Below are 21982 nucleotides of genomic sequence, written 5' to 3'. Positions count from 1 at the left end.
CGCGGAGGCAGTGGCCACCTGGGAGTTCGGGACTTGGCGGCTCCAGTATACCCGGGGTCCTGTGGCGGAGGAAGCCGTGTGGTACCGGTCTTACCTTGGAGAGGCGTCTCCTATCTTCGAGCCTGCCCACACGACACTTTTGTAAATTGACTGTTGTCCATTTCTGTGATTGGTTGTATTCGTTGTGCACATTCACAACAGTAAAGCGTTGTTATTTGACTTACTCCATTGTCCGTTCATTTGCGCCCCCTGTTGTGGGTCCGTGTTCCTACACTTTCCCAACAGTTGGTCCAGTATGATTTCTTGATGGGCCTGTGCGACCATCATTTGTCTGCATCTGGGGTTAAACTGCTGGTTTTCCCCGGTGATCACAGCTCATTTTGTCAGGAGGACTGAATGTGATCATTCGACGGTTCCATTGAAGCTGGTGGTTGACCCACAGATGAAGGTTTTAGGTGTTTGTTCTCAAAATTGCTCTGGCGGCTTCAAACCTTGTGGAAGACTGTTTAAGTATTTGTATAAATTTAAAAAAGTTTCAAGTCTTGATAACGAGAGTTGTAAAATTAAAGAAAGGAGAATAAACACCATTGGCAAATTTGCTCTTAATCTGAAAAACTCTGGTAGGAAGTTGTCTTTAAAATACAGAAAACTTGACTGAAGCCTTAAAAGTTATCAAGACTGCAACATTACCATTGAAAGGTATGATACAAAAAGGAATACTATAAAAAACCATGAAATAAATCAAATCAAATCAAAACAATTTCATTTATATAGCGCCAAATCACAACAAACAGTTGCCCCAAGGCGCTTCATATTGCAAGGCAAAGCCATACAATAATTACAGAAAAACCTCAACTGTCAAAACGACCCCCTGTGAGCAAGCACTTGGCGACAGTGGGAAGGAAAAACTCCCTTTTAACAGGAAGAAACCTCCAGCAGAACCAGGCTCAGGGAGGGGCAGTCTTCTGCTGAGACTGGTTGGGGCTGAGGGAGAGAACCAGGAAAAAGACATGCTGTGGAGGGGAGCAGAGATCAATCACTAATGATTAAATGCAGAGTGGTGCATACAGAGCAAAAAGAGAAAGAAACATCATGGGAACCCCCCAGCAGCCTAAGTCTATAGCAGCATAACTAAGGGATGGTTCAGGGTCACCTGATCCAGCCCTAACTATAAGCTTTAGCAAAAAGGAAAGTTTTAAGCCTAATCTTAAAAGTAGAGAGGGTGTCTGTCTCCCTGATCCAAATTGGGAGCTGGTTCCAGAGGAGAAGAGCCTGAAAGCTGAAGGCTCTGCCTCCCATTCTACTCTTGCAAACCCTAGGAACTACAAGTAAGCCTGTAGTCTGAGAGCGAAGCGCTCTATTGGGGTGATATGGTACTATGAGGTCCCTAAGATAAGATGGGACCTGATTATTCAAAACCTTATAAGTAAGAAGAAGAATTTTAAATTCTATTCTAGAATTAACAGGAAGCCAATGAAGAGAGGCCAATATGGGTGAGATATGCTCTCTCCTTCTAGTCCCTGTCAGTACTCTAGCTGCAGCATTTTGAATTAACTGAAGGCTTTTCGGGAACTTTTAGGACAACCTGATAATAATGAATTACAATAGTCCAGCCTAGAAGAAATAAATGCATGAATTAGTTTTTCAGCATCACTCTGAGACAAGACCTTTTTCATTTTAGAGATATTGCGCAAATGCAAAAAAGCAGTCCTACATATTTGTTTAATATATGCATTGAAGGACATATCCTGATCAAAAATGACTCCAAGATTTCTCACAGTATTACTAGAGGTCAGGGTAATGCCATCCAGAGTAAGGATCTGGTTAGACACCATGTTTCTAAGATTTGTGGGGCCAAGTACAATAACTTCAGTTTTATCTGAGTTTAAAAGTAGGAAATTAGAGGTCATCCATGTCCTTATGTCTGTAAGACAATCCTGCAGTTTAGCTAATTGGTGTGTGTCCTCTGGCTTCATGGATAGATAAAGCTGAGTATCATCTGCGTAACAATGAATATTTAAGCAATGCTGTCTAATAATACTGCCTAAGGGAAGCATGTATAAAATGAATAAAATTGGTCCTAGCACAGAACCTTGTGGAACTCCATAATTAACCTTAGTCTGTGAAGAAGATTCCCCATTTACATGAACAAATTGTAATCTATTAGATAAATATGATTCAAACCACCGCAGCGCAGTGCCTTTAATACCTATGGCATGCTCTAATCTCTGTAATAAAATTTTATGGTCAACAGTATCAAAAGCAGCACTGAGGTCTAACAGAACAAGCACAGAGATGAGTCCACTGTCTGAGGCCATAAGAAGATCATTTGTAACCTTCACTAATGCTGTTTCTGTACTATGATGAATTCTAAACCCTGACTGAAACTCTTCAAATAGACCATTCCTCTGCAGATGATCAGTTAGCTGTTTTACAACTACCCTTTCAAGAATTTTTGAGAGAAAAGGAAGGTTGGAGATTGGCCTATAATTAGCTAAGATAGCTGGGTCAAGTGATGGTTTTTTAGTAATGGTTTAATTACTGCCACCTTAAAAGCCTGTGGTACATAGCCAACTAATAAAGACAGATTGATCATATTTAAGATCGAAGCATTAATTAATGGTAGGGCTTCCTTGAGCAGCCTGGTTGGAATGGGGTCTAATAGACATGTTGATGGTTTGGAGGAAGTAACTAATGAAAATAACTCAGACAGAACAATCGGAGAGAAAGAGTCTAACCAAATACCAGCATCACTGAAAGCAGCCAAAGAGAACGATATGTCTTTGGGATGGTTATGAGTAATTTTTTCTCTAATAGTTAAAATTTTATTAGCAAAGAAAATCATGAAGTCATTACTAGTTAAAGGTAAAGGAATACTCGGCTCAATAGAGCTCTGACTCTTTGTCAGCCTGGCTACAATGCTAAAAAGAAACCTGGGGTTGTTCTTATTTTCTTCAATTAGTGATGAGTAGTAAGATGTCCTAGCTTTATGGAGGGCTTTTTTTATAGAGCAACAGACTCTTTTTCCAGGCTAAGTGAAGATCTTCTAAATTAGTGAGACGCCATTTCCTCTCCAACTTACGGGTTATCTGCTTTAAGCTGCGAGTTTGTGAGTTATACCACGGAGTCAGGCACTTCTGATTTAAGGCTCTCTTTTTCAGAGGAGCTACAGCATCCAAAGTTGTCCTCAATGAGGATATAAAACTATTGACGAGATAATCTATCTCACTCACAGAGTTTAGGTAGCTACTCTGCCCTGTGTTGGTATATGGCATTGGAGAACATAAAGAAGGAATCATATCCTTAAACCTAGTTACAGCGCTTTCTGAAAGACTTCTGTAATAAAATGTTATTAAGAAATGATCAGACAGAAGGGGTTTTCAGGGAATACTGTTAAGTCTTCAATTTCCATATCATACATCAGAACAAGATCTAAGGTATGATTAAAGTGGTGGGTGGACTCATTTACATTTTGAGCAAAACCAGTTGAGTCTAACAATAGATTAAATGCAGTGTTGAGGCTGTCATTCTAAGCATCTGTGTGGATGTTAAAATCGCCCACTATAATTATCTTATCTGAGCTAAGCACTAAGTCAGACAAAAGGTCCAAAAATTCACAGAGAAACTCACAGTAACGACCAGGAGGACGATAGATAACAACAAATAAAACTGTTTTTTGGGACTTCCAATTTGGATGGACAAGACTAAGAGAGAAGCTTTCAAATGAATTAAAGCTCTGTCTGGGTTTTTGATTAATTAATAAGCTGGAGTGGAAGATTGCTGCTAATCCTCCGCCTCGGCCCGTGCTACGAGCATTCTGGCAGTTAGTGTGACTCGGGGGTGTTGACTCATTTAAACTAACATATTCATCCTGCTGTAACCAGGTTTCTGTAAGGCAGAATAAATCAATATGTTGTTCCATTATTATATCATTTACTAACAGGGACTTAGAAGAGAGAGATCTAATGTTTAATAGACCACATTTAACTGTTTTAGTCTGTGGTGCAGTTGAAGGTGCTATATTATTTTTTCTTTTTGAATTTTTATGCTTAAATAGATTTTTACTGGTTGTTGGTGGTCTGGGAGCAGGCGCCGTCTCTACGGGGATGGGGTAATGAGGGGATGGCAGGGGGAGAGAAGCTGCAGAGAGGTGTATAAGACTACAACTCTGCTTCCTGGTCCCAACCCTGGATAGTCACGGTTTGGAGGATTTAAGAAAATTGGCCAGATTTCTAGAAATGAGAGCTGCTCCATCCAAAGTGGGATGGATGATGTCTCTCCTAACAAGACCAGGTTTTCCCCAGAAGCTTTGCCAATTATCTATGAAGCCTACCTCATTTTTTGGACACCACTCAGACAGCCAGCAATTCAAGGAGAACATGCGGCTAAACATGTCACTCCCGGTCTGATTGGGGAGGGGCCCAGAGAAAACTACAGAGTCCGACATTGTTTTTCCAAAGTTACACACCGATTCAATATTCATTTTAGTGACCTCCAATTGGCGTAACTGGGTGTCATTACTGCTGACGTGAATTACAATCTTACCAAATTTACGCTTAGCCTTAGCCAGCAGTTTCAAATTTCCTTCAGTGTCACCTGCTCTGGCCCCTGGAAGACAATTGACTATGGTTGCTGGTGTCGCTGACTTCACATTTCTCAAAGCAGAGTCGCCAATAACCAGAGTTTGATCCTCAGCGGGTGTGTCGCCGAGTGGGGAAAAATGGTTAGAGATGTGAACGGGTTGGCGGTGTACACGGGGCTTCTGTTTAGGACTACGCGTCCTCCTCACAGTCACCCAGTCGGCATGCTTTCCTGGCTGCTCGGGATCTGCTGGGAGGGAACTAACGGCGGCTAAGCTACCTTGGTCCGCACCGACTACAGGGGCCTGGCTAGCTGTAGGATTTTCCAAGGTGCAGAGCCGAGTCTCCAATTTGCCCAGCCTGGCCTCCAAAGCTATGAATAAGCTACACTTATTACAAGTACCATTACTGCTAAAGGAGGCCAAGGAATAACTAAACATTTCACACCCAGAGCAGAAAAGTGCGGGAGAGACAGGATAAGCCACCATGCTAAACCGGCTAAGAGCTAGTAGCCGCGCTAAGCTAGCGGATTCCTAAAAACACGCAAAGTAAATAATGTGTAAATAATTTAGAGGTGATTCAGCAGAGGGAGTGCTTTAGTTAAGGCACGTGAAGATTACACTGTGAAACAAATCGTTATCTAGTTAACTAGATCAATCTAACTGCGCAGATTAAACAGCTAACAGATACAGCAAAACACCACTGTGCTCCGGAACAGGAAGTGATACAATACCGCAGTGAGAGCCAACCACCAGTAGAGGTTCAACACCAACAAAGTCGCTGAAATAAAAAAACAATGAAGAAAAAGCCATGCAGCCGGATGTAGGGTCTCGACAAAGGAAGGCCATATGCAGCCCACAGGAGGCTGTTAAACAGCCAACAACAAGAAGAAAACAAATGCAAGAGAGAAAAATGGAAGAGATTAAAGTTCTTTTGTACAGGGCCTTTGAACAGGAGCTATGCCTAGTGACAGGCTCTGCCCATTTGGGCGCATGTTTTCTGCCCACAGAAAAAGGCAGAAAAACACATCAGATATACTGAACATATTCTGTTTTTTTTCTACAAAATATGAGGTTACAAAGTTTTCTAAATACATCCTAAGAATAGATTAAAGCAACACTTTTCACCATGACAATTCATTAATAATTCAAGAAATAACATTTGACATACATCGACAGTTGTAAAAGGTTTTACCTGAAAGAAATATGTGAAAAGGTTAACTTATTATATACAGTTTGTCTTTTGATTAATTATACAAACAGGAAAAGACATCATTTTCTTTGGATTAAAAAAAAGTTGTTTGTACACTAAAGTGTGTCTGTGTTCTTCACTGTTGGTGGTGCTGTGGTTCTATCAGTGGTGGCAACTTTTATGACTTTTAATCCATTGCATCTGGATGATAGCAATTCTGGGTTGATTGATCTGTTATCTGTAGGGACAATATGTTCTGGTCTGGAAGATCTCTGACTGAGACAGGTTAATGTTAAACTGTCTGATAAATCAGACTGAACTGGGTTTAACCCGTTCTGGCTTCGAAAGAACCTTTTGAAGTTTAAAAGTGTTGCTGAAGACTGGTTACTCTTGTAAGTGGGGGAAGGGAAAAAAGAGCTTCACAGGAAGCCCCCTGTGGAGTGGTAACATCGGGTCAAGTGAAAATACAGTCTTTCAGCTCAAGACATTTGGCCTAAGGAAGGTTTGGAGAAACAGTTCTTTGAAAAGGAGAACATTAATGTTATTTTGATTCTGTGAAGATTAGTCTGTTGTTTATCTCCGCTACAGTAGTGTTACTATGGAGCAGCCATCTCATCTGTGAAATTTTACCCTAATTTATATAAATCTTTAACTTTTGTCATAAGTTGGTGGCATTTGCTGTCTAAACTCAAATGTAGACTGACCTCATACGGGAACAGTGATTCAACACAAACGTGTATCAGTATGGTTTCACCTTCAGATTCACATTTCATAAGAAAACAGTAAATTAACCAGTTCCATTTATGCTTCCAAAGTTTCTGGATTAAATAATTCGGTCACTCGGTTCAACTGGCTGCTTTCCTCTGTTTGATTTCAATGCAGAAGGCTGGACATGAGATGAAATGTCAGTAACTTATGGAAACAAATACTTACATGTGCATAGTCATACTGTGCAGTCCAGTCATACCGTGTATTCTCCATGCAGTTCTGTGCATCAAAACGTAGTGTGTGTACCGTCTGGTTCAATATAAATGCATGTATTGTGACACTTTTAGCAGACATCTATTAACTCAGCAGAAAACCCGTCACTTCAGTCTGCCATCTAAATATATTCCAGCAGACTTTGTCTCTTAAAGGGAATGACCGACAACAGTCTGATTGGTTTATTTCATGTTACACCCAAACACACCCATGACTGATAAAGATGGCCCACCATGAGACCATGCCCCACACTTTGGGAATCACTTGCTGTTTTTTTGTTTGTTCGTTTTGTTTTTATTAAATTCACTTTAAAAAAAAAAACTCTTGCTGACTTCTGCAAAAGTTGTGTGACTCCAAAACCCCCAAAAAAAAACATTTAGTCAGTGACACAAAACCAAGAAAATCAGCAAATCCTTACATCATAAATTGGAACTGATTCCCCCTGCCCACACACACACACGCACACACAAAACAAAGATAAACTGCTAATTAAATCTGCTAATTAAATGATTATGAAGAATAGTGAATTTTCTCATGCCCGTGTAATCAGCTAATCTTGTAATACTTTCAACTATAATGCCATTACTACAACTGTGATCACAGTTTGGGGCCAGAATTGTTTTTAAACTGAAATAAGGCCTGATTTTACTCTTGCCTTCTTAATGCTACAAGCTGTGACAAACCCCACATTGTTTCTTTGTGTGTTTCAGATATTCACACGTTATGGGAAATGCTATACATTTAATTCGGGCCAAGATGGGCGCCCCCTCCTGGTGACGACGAAGGGCGGGATGGGCAACGGCCTGGAACTCATGCTGGACATTCAGCAGGACGAATACTTACCTGTATGGGGAGAAACCGGTAAGCTTACCTAACGGATATGTCACACCCCACTTTGAAAGCTGCACCATGAGGTTTCTGTGCGTTACTCTTTTGCTGAGATAAAATTTACTAACTGCCCATGTAACCATTTATTTTCAGTTCTGGTGCACACAGAAATGAAGGGAGGAAAAAAATTGACAACCCACAATGACTTCTTTGTATATCCAGAGCTTGGGGCTGTCTAAGACTGCACTGCTGTAGAAGTTTATAGTCCCTGCAAGCTCATATGTTGTAATTATAAAAGCCTAAATCCACCGGGAGTCATAAACACATATACTTCAGGCTAAAAAATGCAGGACTTGTCTGTAGACCTCTAAGAGAGGACTGTCTTGAGGCACTAATCTGGGGAAGGGTACAGAAACATTTCTGCTGCTTTGAAGATCCTTATCAGCACAGTGGCCTCCATCAGCCATAAATGGAAGAAGGTGCAATCCACCAGGACTCTTCCTAGAATTGGCCACCCGTCTAAACTGAGCAATTAGGGAGAAGGGCCTTAGTCAGGGAGGTGACCAACAACCTGATGTTCACTCTGTCAGAACTCCAGCATCCCTCTGTGGAGATAGGAGAACCTTCCAGAAGGACAACCATCTCTGCAGCAATCCACCAATCAAGCCTGCATGGTAGAGTGGCCAGACGGAAGCCACTCCTTAGTAAACGACACATGGGCAGCCTGCCTGGGTTTGCCAAAAGGCAGCTGAAGGACTCTCAGACCATGAGACACAGAATTCATTGGTCTCATAAGACAAAGATTCAACTCTGGATCTGGATCTGGATCTGGGTGCTTCGGCTAGCTCCCACATCCAAAGATATCCAGGTTGGGTGAACTAGAAACTAAATTGACCACAGGTGTGAATGTTAGTCTATTTGTGGCCCTGCAATAGACTGGCGTCCTGTCCAAGATGTGCTCTGCCTCGTGAACTATGACTATTGGGATAGGCTCTAGCTCCCCTTCCCCATGACCCTTAATTGGAGTAAACGGGTACAGAAAATGGATGGATGGAAATGTGGTCTTTAGCAGAGCATGAGGCTAAATCCTGCATCAGACTTATGTCTCTCCACAAGGCAGCCTTTTTGTTTGTTTTTCAAACAGGCTGAGTGAGCGCAGAGCAGCTGCATTTCTTACACTACACTGATTTTACACACCGTTACCACAATAAAAACAAGTCACCATGACAAGAAAACACATTTAATCTGCAGCTCACATGCATTCCCAACCAGGGGGGCTGTCTGTATGAATTAACCATGACATCACTCCTGGTGAGTGTTTTGAACATGTTCAAAACACTGGCCACACCCTGGTGAGTGCTGGCAATCATGTGGCATTGTGTGATATGTTTGTTGTGAGTAGTGACATATTTGATGGATAGTAGCAAGTTGGGTGGTGAGCGGTGCACGTGCCTCTCAATGCTATGCACACACCTTCTGTGTGACAGAGGCTTCAGTTTGTGAGGAGTGTAGCTCAGGTTGAACACCATCTCTGCTCCTGGATCAACTGCCCAGCATGTTTTCCGTCTCTCCCTGCTCCACCTGCTGTTAATTAACCGAGTCAGGTGTACTTAGCCAATCAAGAGTTAGGAAACAACAGCTTTAACGAATCAGAGGTGGTGGCAGCAGATACACATGGAAAACATTGAGGTCAGGTGATCTCTAAGAGCAGGATTGTGGTCCTTGGTTTAGATGCTTACATCAGTGCATCAAAAGACTAACAGAGAGATGTAAATCTCGACACAGAATGGCCCGGCCAGCTGCTATAGCTAGTAACCCGCTGTCAGGCACTGGTTGGATATGAAATTCACATACCTGACCATTTGCATAGTCATGCAATTTAAATTTATCAAAATATACCCTGTTCTTTGAGGGGTCTTGTAAAGGAGTCAGAGTAAAATCAAGGACTGTGCAGAGACAACTAATCCCTCAGCATTGTAGGAAACATATTTGAATACATCCAGTCTTGCGACCAACAATATTGAACGCTTTGATTAAATAAGGACAAGCTTTAGGTTAATGGAGAGAGTCTGAGCTGTGTTTCAGGCTTCGATTTATGAATTTTCAGCTCGGCGCCAGCTGGCTCCTAATTCAAAATTTTAGCATTCAGCCAGAACTTCAAGGAGAAACAAAGTGACTAAAAAATACACACACACACAGACACACACACACACACACACACACGTATATATATATATATATATATATATATATATATATATATATATATATATATATATATATATATATATATATATATATATATATATATATATATATATATATATATATATATATATATATATATATACATATATATATATATATATATATATATATATATATATATATATCAGGCCCGGATCCAGACCGGTTTGGATTTTTTTTACGCATTGTTTGTCATCGGTAAAAAAAAAAAAGCTAGAATATCCCGAATAGTGCCGAACGTGTCCCTGCAGTGAACACAGCTTTTGATTTGATCCCACAATGCACCACGCAGGTGTACACAGGAAAATTCAAACTGGAATCAAAAAAACATAGCGTCAGTCCAATTGAGTCGATGATCATGGCATCCAGGAAAAAAGTTGTGCAAGGAAAATTAGGCGCTTATTTCAGTAAGAAACGGTGAGTGGTTTATAAAGAGTTTTCAGACAATACTGTGTTTGAAAGGCATTATATAATAACTGAAATTACATTTACTGTGGTTTTCCGACAACCTATACATCAACCTATACGGATTGTCCGTAAATTATACAGATTTTTCCGAGTTTCAGAGTCATACGGACATATAAATAAAGTCTTACGGATATTCAGGGTTTTGTCTGCAGCAGGTCTGTAATCAACCGTTTCTGCAGCGCGACTCCACTTTGAAGCGTGAACCACTGAAGCAATGCTTCCATCCACTAGCTCGTTGGATCTTTGATTCGCTGCTCTTCAGAAACGGCAAGTCTGCTTCTTAACCCCTCAAAGCCATTAAAATACCGTGAGTCACTTTTGTGTGGATTAAAGTCACTAACTGGGACTCTTGTCTTGTTGCAGTCAAGAAAAGAGAATCGTCCTCCGTTCCGTTGGCACAGCTCCAAACACTGCACGACTCTCTGCCAAGACAGAGTCCAGTCGGAATTAATAACTTCAAAATGAATTGCCGCTTTAAATGAAATGACACCTCTTACAAATGTTGTATTACAGACAAGCTACAATCGACTAAAACATTTTTTTCCTCCCAAAATGAGACGTGCTGCATTCTTTATAAATGCAAATTATTGGTCTCATAAGACAAAGATTCAACTCTGGATCTGGATCTGGATCTGGGTGCTTCGGCCAGCTCCCACATCCAAAGATATCCAGGTTGGGTGAACTAGAAACTAAATTGACCACAGGTGTGAATGTTAGTCTATTTGTGGCCCTGCAATAGACTGGCGTCCTGTCCAAGATGTGCCCTGCCTCGTGAACTATGACTATTGGGATAGGCTCTAGCTCCCCTTCCCCATGACCCTTAATTGGAGTAAACGGGTACAGAAAATGGATGGATGGAAATGTGGTCTTTAGCAGAGCATGAGGCTAAATCCTGCATCAGACTTATGTCTCTCCACAAGGCAGCCTTTTTGTTTGTTTTTCAAACAGGCTGAGTGAGCGCAGAGCAGCTGCATTTCTTACACTACACTGATTTTACACACCGTTACCACAATAAAAACAAGTCACCATGACAAGAAAACACATTTAATCTGCAGCTCACATGCATTCCCAACCAGGGGGGCTGTCTGTATGAATTAACCATGACATCACTCCTGGTGAGTGTTTTGAACATGTTCAAAACACTGGCCACACCCTGGTGAGTGCTGGCAATCATGTGGCATTGTGTGATATGTTTGTTGTGAGTAGTGACATATTTGATGGATAGTAGCAAGTTGGGTGGTGAGCGGTGCACGTGCCTCTCAATGCTATGCACACACCTTCTGTGTGACAGAGGCTTCAGTTTGTGAGGAGTGTAGCTCAGGTTGAACACCATCTCTGCTCCTGGATCAACTGCCCAGCATGTTTTCCGTCTCTCCCTGCTCCACCTGCTGTTAATTAACCGAGTCAGGTGTACTTAGCCGATCAAGAGTTAGGAAACAACAGCTTTAACGAATCAGAGGTGGTGGCAGCAGATACACATGGAAAACATTGAGGTCAGGTGATCTCTAAGAGCAGGATTGTGGTCCTTGGTTTAGATGCTTACATCAGTGCATCAAAAGACTAACAGAGAGATGTAAATCTCGACACAGAATGGCCCGGCCAGCTGCTATAGCTAGTAACCCGCTGTCAGGCACTGGTTGGATATGAAATTCACATACCTGACCATTTGCATAGTTATGCAATTTAAATTTATCAAAATATACCCTGTTCTTTGAGGGGTCTTGTAAAGGAGTCAGAGTAAAATCAAGGACTGTGCAGAGACAACTAATCCCTCAGCATTGTAGGAAACATATTTGAATACATCCAGTCTTGCGACCAACAATATTGAACGCTTTGATTAAATAAGGACAAGCTTTAGGTTAATGGAGAGAGTCTGAGCTGTGTTTCAGGCTTCGATTTATGAATTTTCAGCTCGGCGCCAGCTGGCTCCTAATTCAAAATTTTAGCATTCAGCCAGAACTTCAAGGAGAAACAAAGTGACTAAAAAATACACACAGACACACACACACACACACGTATATATATATATATATATATATATATATATATATATATATATATATATATATATATATATATATATATATATATATATATATATGTACATCCTTACTCTGGATGGCATTACCCTGACCTCTAGTAATACTGTGAGAAATCTTGGAGTCATTTTTGATCAGGATATGTCATTCAATGCGCATATTAAACAAATATGTAGGACTGCTTTTTTGCATTTGCGCAATATCTCTAAAATTAGAAAGGTCTTGTCGCAGAGTGATGCTGAAAAACTAATTCATGCATTTATTTCCTCTAGGCTGGACTATTGTAATTCATTATTATCAGGTTGTCCTAAAAGTTCCATGAAAAGCCTTCACTTAATTCAAAATGCTGCAGCTAGAGTACTGACAGGGACTAGAAGGAGAGAGCATATCTCACCCATATTGGCCTCTCTTCATTGGCTTCCTGTTAATTCTAGAATAGAATTTAAAATTCTTCTTCTTACTTATAAGGTTTTGAATAATCAGGTCCCATCTTATCTTAGGGACCTCATAGTACCATATCACCCCAATAGAGCGCTTCGCTCTCAGACTGCAGGCTTACTTGTAGTTCCTAGGGTTTGTAAGAGTAGAATGGGAGGCAGAGCCTTCAGCTTTCAGGCTCCTCTCCTGTGGAACCAGCTCCCAATTCAGATCAGGGAGACAGACACCCTCTCTACTTTTAGAATTAGGTTTAAAACTTTCCTTTTTGTTAACGCTTATAGTTAGGGCTGGATCAGGTGGCCCTGAACCATCCCTTAGTTATGCTGCTATAGACTTAGACTGCTGGGGGGTTCCCATGATGCACTGAGTGTTTCTTTCTCTTTTTGCTCTGTATGCACCACTCTGCATTTAATCATTAGTGATTGATCTCTGCTCCCCTCCACAGCATGTCTTTTTCCTGGTTCTCTCCCTCAGCCCCAACCAGTCCCAGCAGAAGACTGCCCCTCCCTGAGCCTGGTTCTGCTGGAGGTTTCTTCCTGTTAAAAGGGAGTTTTTCCTTCCCACTGTTGCCAAGTGCTTGCTCACAGGGGGTCGTTTTGACCGTTGGGGTTTTTCCGTAATTATTGTATGGCCTTGCCTTACAATATAAAGCGCCTTGGGGCAACTGTTTGTTGTGATTTGGCGCTATATAAATAAAATTTATTTGATATATTTATATTTGATATATATTTATTTAATTTAAGACTCAATAAAATGTTGTTCATGTTGGGGAAAGTGAAATGTACGGACCCACACCAGGGGGCGTAAATGAACAGCCAATAGAGAATCCAATAAATACAATTTATTGCTGCAAATGTGCACTACAGGTCAAATAATGCTTTTAGTCTGTCAATATCATCGAACCAAAGATGACGCGTGGGCAGGCCCGAGGGTAGGAGACGCCTAACCAGAGAAGAGCCTGGACCCACGATGTTCCACCGCCAACGGAGACCTGCAACACACCGGAGCCGCCAAGTCATGAGTCCCCAGGTGGCCACCGCTTCCAGCTGTCAGATCCGGTACTGCTGGCAGGAAAAGAGACAGGTTACGGGGTGGGTGTGTGAACACCCAGCAAACAAGTCAGCTGAAAATACAGTTCCTTTCTGGGGGAAAACCTCCACCTCCAAACACAGGAACACAGAGTACGTGCAGTGCCTTATGTATCACTTAATCAAGTCTGAAGTGAGGAGTGGAGACGCCAACTCCTCCAACTTCCACAAACTCAGCTACAAGCTGCAAGTGTACAACAAGGTTAATGACTGCAAAAAGCTCAGATGCAAAAAACGTGTGCGTACGGCACAGAACGGCTAAGTAAGTTTACCTTCAGGGTAAGCTGATAACTCGGCAGAGTTCTGATGTCTCTCCCAGGCTTTTATGGGTGGTGGTGATGATATGATGAGTGACAGCTGTCAGCTGTCAGCTCCGGGCTCCTGGTGGACTCCTGCGGCAACTGCGCCCTCTGGTGCCTTAAACCCGACAACATGCAGGGCGCCCTCTGGTGGTGAGCCAGCAGTACCTCCTCTTCGGGCAGCCCACACAACAGTTCAATTTCAATTCAGTTTCAATTTAATCGTCTTATAAAGCGCCAAATCACAACAAAATCTAAATTACTAAAACAAATACATCACAATTGTACACATATCACAATTGTTTTAAACAATTGATATGTATATCAAAGCAGAAGACTGCCCCTCCCTGAGCCTGGTTCTGCTGGAGGTTTCTTCCTGTTAAAAGGGAGTTCTTCCTTCCCACTGTCGCCAAGTGCTTGTTCACAGGGGGTCGTTTTGACCGTTGGGGTTTTTACGTAATTATTGTATGGCCTTGCCTTACAATATAAAGCGCCTTGGGGCAACTGTTTGTTGTGATTTGGCGCTATATAAATAAAATTGATGATGATGATGATATATACTCAACAAAAATATAAACGCAACACTTTTGGTTTTGCTCCCATTTTGTATGAGATGAACTCAAAGATCTAAAACTTTTTCCACATACACAATATCACCATTTCCCTCAAATATTGTTCACAAACCAGTCTAAATCTGTGATAGTGAGCACTTCTCCTTTGCTGAGATAATCCATCCCACCTCACAGGTGTGCCATACCAAGATGCTGATTAGACACCATGATTAGTGCACAGGTGTGCCTTAGACTGCCCACAATAAAAGGCCACTCTGAAAGGTGCAGTTTTGTTTTACTGGGGGGGGGGATATCAGTCAGTATCTGGTGTGACCACCATTTGCCTCATGCAGTGCAACACATCTCCTTCGCATAGAGTTGATCAAGTTGTCAATTGTGGCCTGTGGAATGTTGGTCCACTCCTCTTCAATGGCTGTGCGAAGTTGCGATGACGAACTGGAGTCAGGTCAAGACCCCGATGAGGACGACGAGCATGCAGATGAGCTTCCCTGAGACGGTTTCTGACAGTTTGTGCAGAAATTCTTTGGTTATGCAAACCGATTGTTTCAGCAGCTGTCCGAGTGGCTGGTCTCAGACGATCTTGGAGGTGAACAGGCTGGATGTGGAGGTCCTGGGCTGGTGTGGTTACACGTGGTCTGCGGTTGTGAGGCTGGTTGGATGTACTGCCAAATTCTCTGAAACGCCTTTGGAGACGGCTTATGGTAGAGAAATGAACATTCAATACACGAGCAACAGCTCTGGTTGACATTCCTGCTGTCAGCATGCCAATTGCACGCTCCCTCAAATCTTGCGACATCTGTGGCATTGTGCTGTGTGATAAAACTGCACCTTTCAGAGTGGCCTTTTATTGTGGGCAGTCTAAGGCACACCTGTGCACTAATCATGGTGTCTAATCAGCATCTTGATATGGCACACCTGTGAGGTGGGATGGATTATCTCAGCAAAGGAGAAGTGCTCACTATCACAGATTTAGACTGGTTCGTGAACAATATTTGAGGGAAATGGTGATATTGTGTATGTGGAAAAAGTTTTAGATCTTTGAGTTCATCTCATACAAAATGGGAGCAAAACCAAAAGTGTTGCGTTTATATTTTTGTTGAGTATATTTAGTCATGGACATGATGAATATTGTTACCTGCTGGACTGGTTCTAATTTTGATTGGTATCAGTGGAAAATGTCTTCTGTGAACAGTCTGTATCTCAATATATTATTATTAAGAATATATGCAGTCATCTTTTTATTGATTTTGTCAACTGAAAAAAAAAACATATAGATTCAGGTATAAATGAAAGATTTTGGCAATAAATTTGATCCTGTTTACAGTCAATTTTTGTTATAGTGTTTTTTAGGACATCATATTTATACAAATAAGAAGTGTTCACTATGGTCCATGAAGTATAATAAATATATTAAAAGAAGTGTGACAGTGTATGTTGCACACGAATAAAAGAATAAAGATTATTGAATAATAAGATGCATACGATTTTTATTTTATCATTTTATCAAAAATGAATCTGTTAGATTTTCACTCTGGATCCAGCCATATATATATATATATATATATATATATATATATATATATATATATATATATATATATATATATATATATATATATATATATATATATATATATATATATATATACGAGGTCTGTCCGTAAAGTATAGGTCCTTTTTATTTTTTTCAAAAACTATATGGATTTCATTCATATGTTTTTACGTCAGACATGCTTGAACCCTCGTGCGCATGCGTGAGTTTTTCCACGCCTGTCGGTGACGTCATTCGCCTGTGAGCACTCCTTGTGGGAGGAGTCGTCCAGCCCCTCGTCGGAATTCCTTTGTCTGAGAAGTTGCTGAGAGACTGGCGCTTTGTTTGATCAAAATTTTTTCTAAACCTGTGAGACACATACATAACATAATCAACATAGATTATATGGTGATAATTTCACAACAGTAATTCAAGTATAATTAGAATGATGATTGGCAGAGATTTTTGTTTTTAATTCAATAATACTGTCTGATCTTACTTTGACTGGACTGGATTGACTTCTTAACAATTTTTCTAGGAGTGAGGGAAGGAGGTTTTTAAGATTAAAGTCCCCAGCTTGATGAACTTGATTTCCTCTTCATCAGCTATTAGTTGTTAGCTGACCACGATCCTTGTGTGATGTTGTAATCCTTCAGGAAATTAATCCACATAAGAGTTTATTCCTTCTTCAATCAACCAAAAGTTGATCTAATCCATTCTGGTATGATGCGATGTTCCTTGAGAGAGAAAACGTTGAACATTCCTCACTCAGACTTAAGGCCAGTGATTATTCTCCAATGCTCTGCTACTCCGTGACTGGACGGCCTGAGTGGGAGTTGAAAACTCTCTCAAATGATCTCTTATGGCTCCAATCCTCTCACTCCACGATTCCAATTGCTGCTCACAAGATGGTCAAGTCTTGTGATCTCCTCGTAGCAGGGGAGAAGTGGCAACAGCACCTCTCCCTGGAAGAATAACCCCGTTTCCTGGTGTTTCACCGTTTATATATGTGCTCGATTCTTGTTTCCAGATCATCTTGGTTACCATGGAGACGCTGGTGACTCAAAACCTCCTCCCTTCTCCTTCCCTTACTGGAAGCCATCTGCGGCCCTTTACCAGTAACTTATTTCTCAAGTTCCTCTTTTCTGTTAACACTTCAGCTTTTCTGAGAATTCATTCTTTTAAATCATTTCTTTAAAATCACATCAATCATATTCAATAATTTCATTACAACTCTCTTTCACATAAAAACAATTCATATGATCATGTACAAACATTTTCCATTCCTTATTATTCATTTCATATTTTACCACATCTTAATCATTTGATCAGTTGTTTATCATCAGCTTTTCTTGCCTCGTTGCAACATCTTCTTCACTTCCTTTTTCTCTCTGACTGCACTCTTTATGAAAAACAACTTCTTCACTTCCTCTTTTCCTCTGACTCTGCACTCTTTATGAAAAACAACTCATATAATCATTCATTTCACTTATTTGTAACATACTTTTTCTAATACTTTTTCTAATCAACTCTTAATTTTAGCACATTAATACTTCATTTGATCATACTTGTTATATTAGAATCATTCTTAGACATTACTTTTAACACATTAATACTTCATTTGGTCATACTTGTCATGTTAGAATCATTCTTAGACATATTCCATCGTCTTCACCACTGAGTTCATTCCGTGGGCCTCCCCATTTGTAATGGAAAAGTCTGGTATGACCTCACTTACTCCGGGAAAATAACAAACACTGTCCAGTTTAATCCAACAGCATGTATATTAATCCCATGGCACTTATTATATTCCAAGATGAAAACAAGCTGAAAGCAAGCTTAAAGTCATCTTTCCTGACAATGCTGAAGTTCCTGATTTGACGAAGCCAACAGAACCACATCATCCGCAAACAGCAGAGACGAGATTCTGTGGTTTCCAAACCAGACCCCCTCTACACCCTGGCTGCACCTAGAAATTCTGTCCATAAAAATAATGAACAGAACCGGTGACAAAGGGCAGCCCTGGCGGAGGCCAATGTGCACTGGAAACAGGTTTGACTTACTACCAGCAATGCAAACGAAGCTCCTGCTGTGGTTGTACAGGGACCGGATAGCCCTTATCAAAGGACCCCGGACCCCGTACTCCTGGAGCGCTCCCTACAGGGTGCCCCGAGGGACACGGTCAAATGCCTTCTCCAGATCAACAAAACACATGTGCACTGTTTGGGTGAACTCCCATGAACCCTCAAGCACCCGATGGAGCGTGTAGAGCTGGTCCAGTGTGCCGTGACCAGGATGAAAGCCACACTGCTCCTCCTGAATCCGAGGTTCGACCATTGGTCGAATTCTCCTCTCCAGTACTCTGGAATAGACCGTACCGGGGAGGCTGAGGAGTGTGATCCCCCTATAGTTGGAACACACCCTCCGGTCCCCCTTCTTAAACAGAGGGACCACCACCCCGGTCTGCCAATCCAGAGGCACTGTCCCTGATCACCACGTGATGTTGCAGAGGCGTGTCAGCCAAGACAGTTCCACAACATCCAGAGACTTAAGGTACTCAGGATGGATTTCATCCACCCCAGGAGCCCTGCCACCTAGGAGCTTTCTAACCACCTCTGTGACTTTGGCCCGGGTAATGGATGAGTCCGCTTCTGAGTCCCCAGTCTCTGCTTCCTCTTCGGAAGATGTGACGATGTGATTGAGGAGATCCTCAAAGTACTCCTTCCACCACCCGACAACATCTCCAGTCAGGGTCAACAGCTCCCCACCCGCACCGTAAACAGTGCTGGTGGAGAGCTGCTTGCGCCTCCTGAGACGTCGGACGGTTTGCCAGAATCTCTTCGAGGCCGACCGATAGTCCTCCCCCATGGCCTCCCCGAACTCCTCCATATATATATATATATATATATATATATATATATATATATATATATATATATATATATATATATATATATATATATATATATATATATATATATATATATATATATATATATATATGGGAGGATATGTTGTCAGGGTTGTTTCTGGGTGAAATCTCAATGGAGAATAAAATCCTATCTTCCAATAGGTCAATAGGATTTTATTTTCCTTTTGGTCTGATGATATATATATATATATAAAGAAAAAAATATGCATATTAATATACATATTAATATACATATTAATGAGATTAAGATGAAACATTTTACAAATTTTAAATAATTAAAAATAAATAAATATAATTAAATTAATCAACCAGAAAACAGTAAAGATTAATTTGGTTTCTTTATTTGTTTACTTTCTGTTTTTGGCAAAGATGTACCTGTCTTTCACTGCCCTCCAGGTGGGAAAATCCTTTGCGCTTTTCTGCACTTAGCACAAAAGTACATTTTAGTGTGCCCGTCAACCACTGTTGTCATTGATCGATTTTTAAAGGCACTTCCATTTGAAGACTGCAAAAAATTTCATGAAAACTTGTATAAAACTTTATTCTTTAATGTGAAGTGTAAAAACAAAAAAGAAACCCAAAGTCAAATTCCAGTTAACTACTGTTGTGCTCACCCCATGTCACTCAGGGTGCATGTGCTTCCACTTTTCACTTTAGAGTTTAGCTCCAGACACACTGGAAAAGCATTTCCACACAAGAGGAGGCAGGGGCCAAACTTGAAGCTGGTACAAACGAAGAACTGTGACTGACTTAAGAAGTTGCTGTCCAACATACACAGTGCAAATCACATTAAAGTAGACCTGCATTGAAATAAATGCAGTCAGATCTTTGAACCAAAAAATGTCTTATATTTACACATAAGATCCTTCTGAATGTAGTAAAGTAAATCTGCAAGCCCAGATCTGTCATTCAACTGAAAAATCTTCATTTAAAAATGACAAATTTACAGCTAAAATTTAGCCCTCCGCAAAAACTGTTAGCACATCCGGGACGTTGCCGAGACGTCAAAGAGAAGAACCTATCCAAGTGTAATTTGTGGATTTACATCAGTTTGCATCTCTTACAAAAGCACCTTTTTATTGTCTTATACGGAAGGATCGACTTTTTTTAAACTTCATATTGTCTTGCGGTACGTTTGGTGAGTATACGTTTCTTTTATTTTTGCTTGAAAATTATTTTTGGGGACTTTTTCATACGCCCATTTGATTGAGTGGTGTCGCATTGAAAATCTACTGTCTTTAGCCTCCGGTGTTACCATTGCGGGGTACGGATGTGGGACCCGCAAAGAAATCCAAGTCATTAAAAAGATACAAACCTCTCTCAGTGGCCACGGAGCTCTGCGGCTGCGATTACCGAGACCCTGCGGCGCTGCGGATTTCTCCGCAAGAAGTCTGTCCTTGCGGGCGGCCGGCCGCTCTGCATCAAAACAGCGAGCGCAGTCTCTGGACTTGTTGCCAAGTTGGCCGCACCTCCATTCAGTAGACAGGGAAGTGGTGCCGGCTGCACAGCAGACACGGGGACGGTGTGAGTGGCCCACTGTGGTGTTTACCGAGCCTGCAGACTCAGTAAGCGCATTGGAGGCAGTGAGAGCAAGGTGTCGGGGAAGAACGTTGCCCGCTGTCGATGTCGCCACTGAATCTCAGAGCTGTATCTTGCATTCATTGCAGGTTACCTTTGGATGTTGAAACCAGGATGTGTATAACAGTAACATTATTAACAGATAAAATCAATTTCAATGCGGGATCGGACTGAAGGCGCTCGCGCTCCATCTTCTGCTGCACGTCACTGCAATGTCCCGGATGTACAAACAGTTTTCCTGGAGGGCCAAATTTTAAATTACAAATTTGGGCTTGCAGATTTACTTTACTGCATTCATAAGGGTCTTATAAACACATATCAGCTATTTCTTTCTGAGATCTGACCACTTTTATTTCAATGCAGGTCTACTTTAAGTATCACAAAGTTTCCGAGGTTTTTTTGTAATGATACTTTGGATTTAGCAGTATAAATGTCTGGTGTGAACAGCATTTGTTGAGGAGTTTGAACACCACCACTGGATCATGCAAACGGAGACCATTTCACAAATATACATCTGTCGGCAAAAATATATGTGGAGGTGTTTTGTCCAAATATTTGTCAACAGGGCACTAAATCTGTGGAGTAGATATCAGATTCTGCTAACTGATGTGGACGTATTAGCTGACAAGTGCTGGGTTGAAAAGATCGACTTGCTGAGTTTAAATTGATTCTCATTTTAATTGCCATAGATCGATTCATACTTCCAAAGTTCGATTTTTATCCGAGGCCACCATATGGCCATCGAGTATTGCAAAGACCTGGCGTCCGTCCGTCTGTCTGTCCGTCTGTCTGTGTACAGCATAAGTCCAGTTCTATTACTGCCACAGTCTTCAAATTCACAGGGAACATTCTTGGGACACAGACCTTGGACAAGTTCAAAGATGGCTAACCTTGACATATTTTAAGAGGTATTTTAAGAGGTTAAAATGTCACATTCTGTAACTAATTTTATGGCATGATTTTGCGGCCGTTAGCGTGGTGATGTCACATGCTGCTAGCTAGGTGGAAACTCTGTTTCGTTTGTGTGTAAACATAACCTCTTTGTCATATATTATGTAAAAGCTAGTGAGACATAAACACTTCAAAAACTGAAAACGCTGTTTTTAGAACCTAATAATACCTCTGAAGTGATTTAAAAGACATTTAGCAGGCATTAGCATTCAGTCTGTTTAGTTTAGATTTGAGTGGTGGGGGTGACAGCCAATCAGAG

The 21982-nt window shown here is 41.1% G+C and overlaps 1 protein-coding gene across 3 annotated transcripts in view; it reads left to right on the top strand.

Moving 5' to 3' along the window:
• Positions 1-21982, top strand: part of asic1b (acid-sensing (proton-gated) ion channel 1b) — an 856126-nt gene that overhangs the window by 744185 nt on the left and 89959 nt on the right. For all 3 annotated transcript variants that reach the window (XM_034166038.1, XM_034166036.1, XM_034166037.1), the window contains one exon: positions 7463-7613. In XM_034166038.1, the coding sequence (XP_034021929.1) occupies positions 7463-7613 (151 nt within the window). The remainder of the gene's footprint in view (positions 1-7462; positions 7614-21982) is intronic.

The sequence above is a fragment of the Thalassophryne amazonica genome, chromosome 3, assembly GCF_902500255.1.
Source record: "Thalassophryne amazonica chromosome 3, fThaAma1.1, whole genome shotgun sequence".
NCBI classification, from domain to species: domain Eukaryota; kingdom Metazoa; phylum Chordata; class Actinopteri; order Batrachoidiformes; family Batrachoididae; genus Thalassophryne; species Thalassophryne amazonica.
The sequence above is the reverse complement of the archived record's forward strand: the minus strand, read 5'-3'. Positions and strand labels throughout refer to the sequence as shown.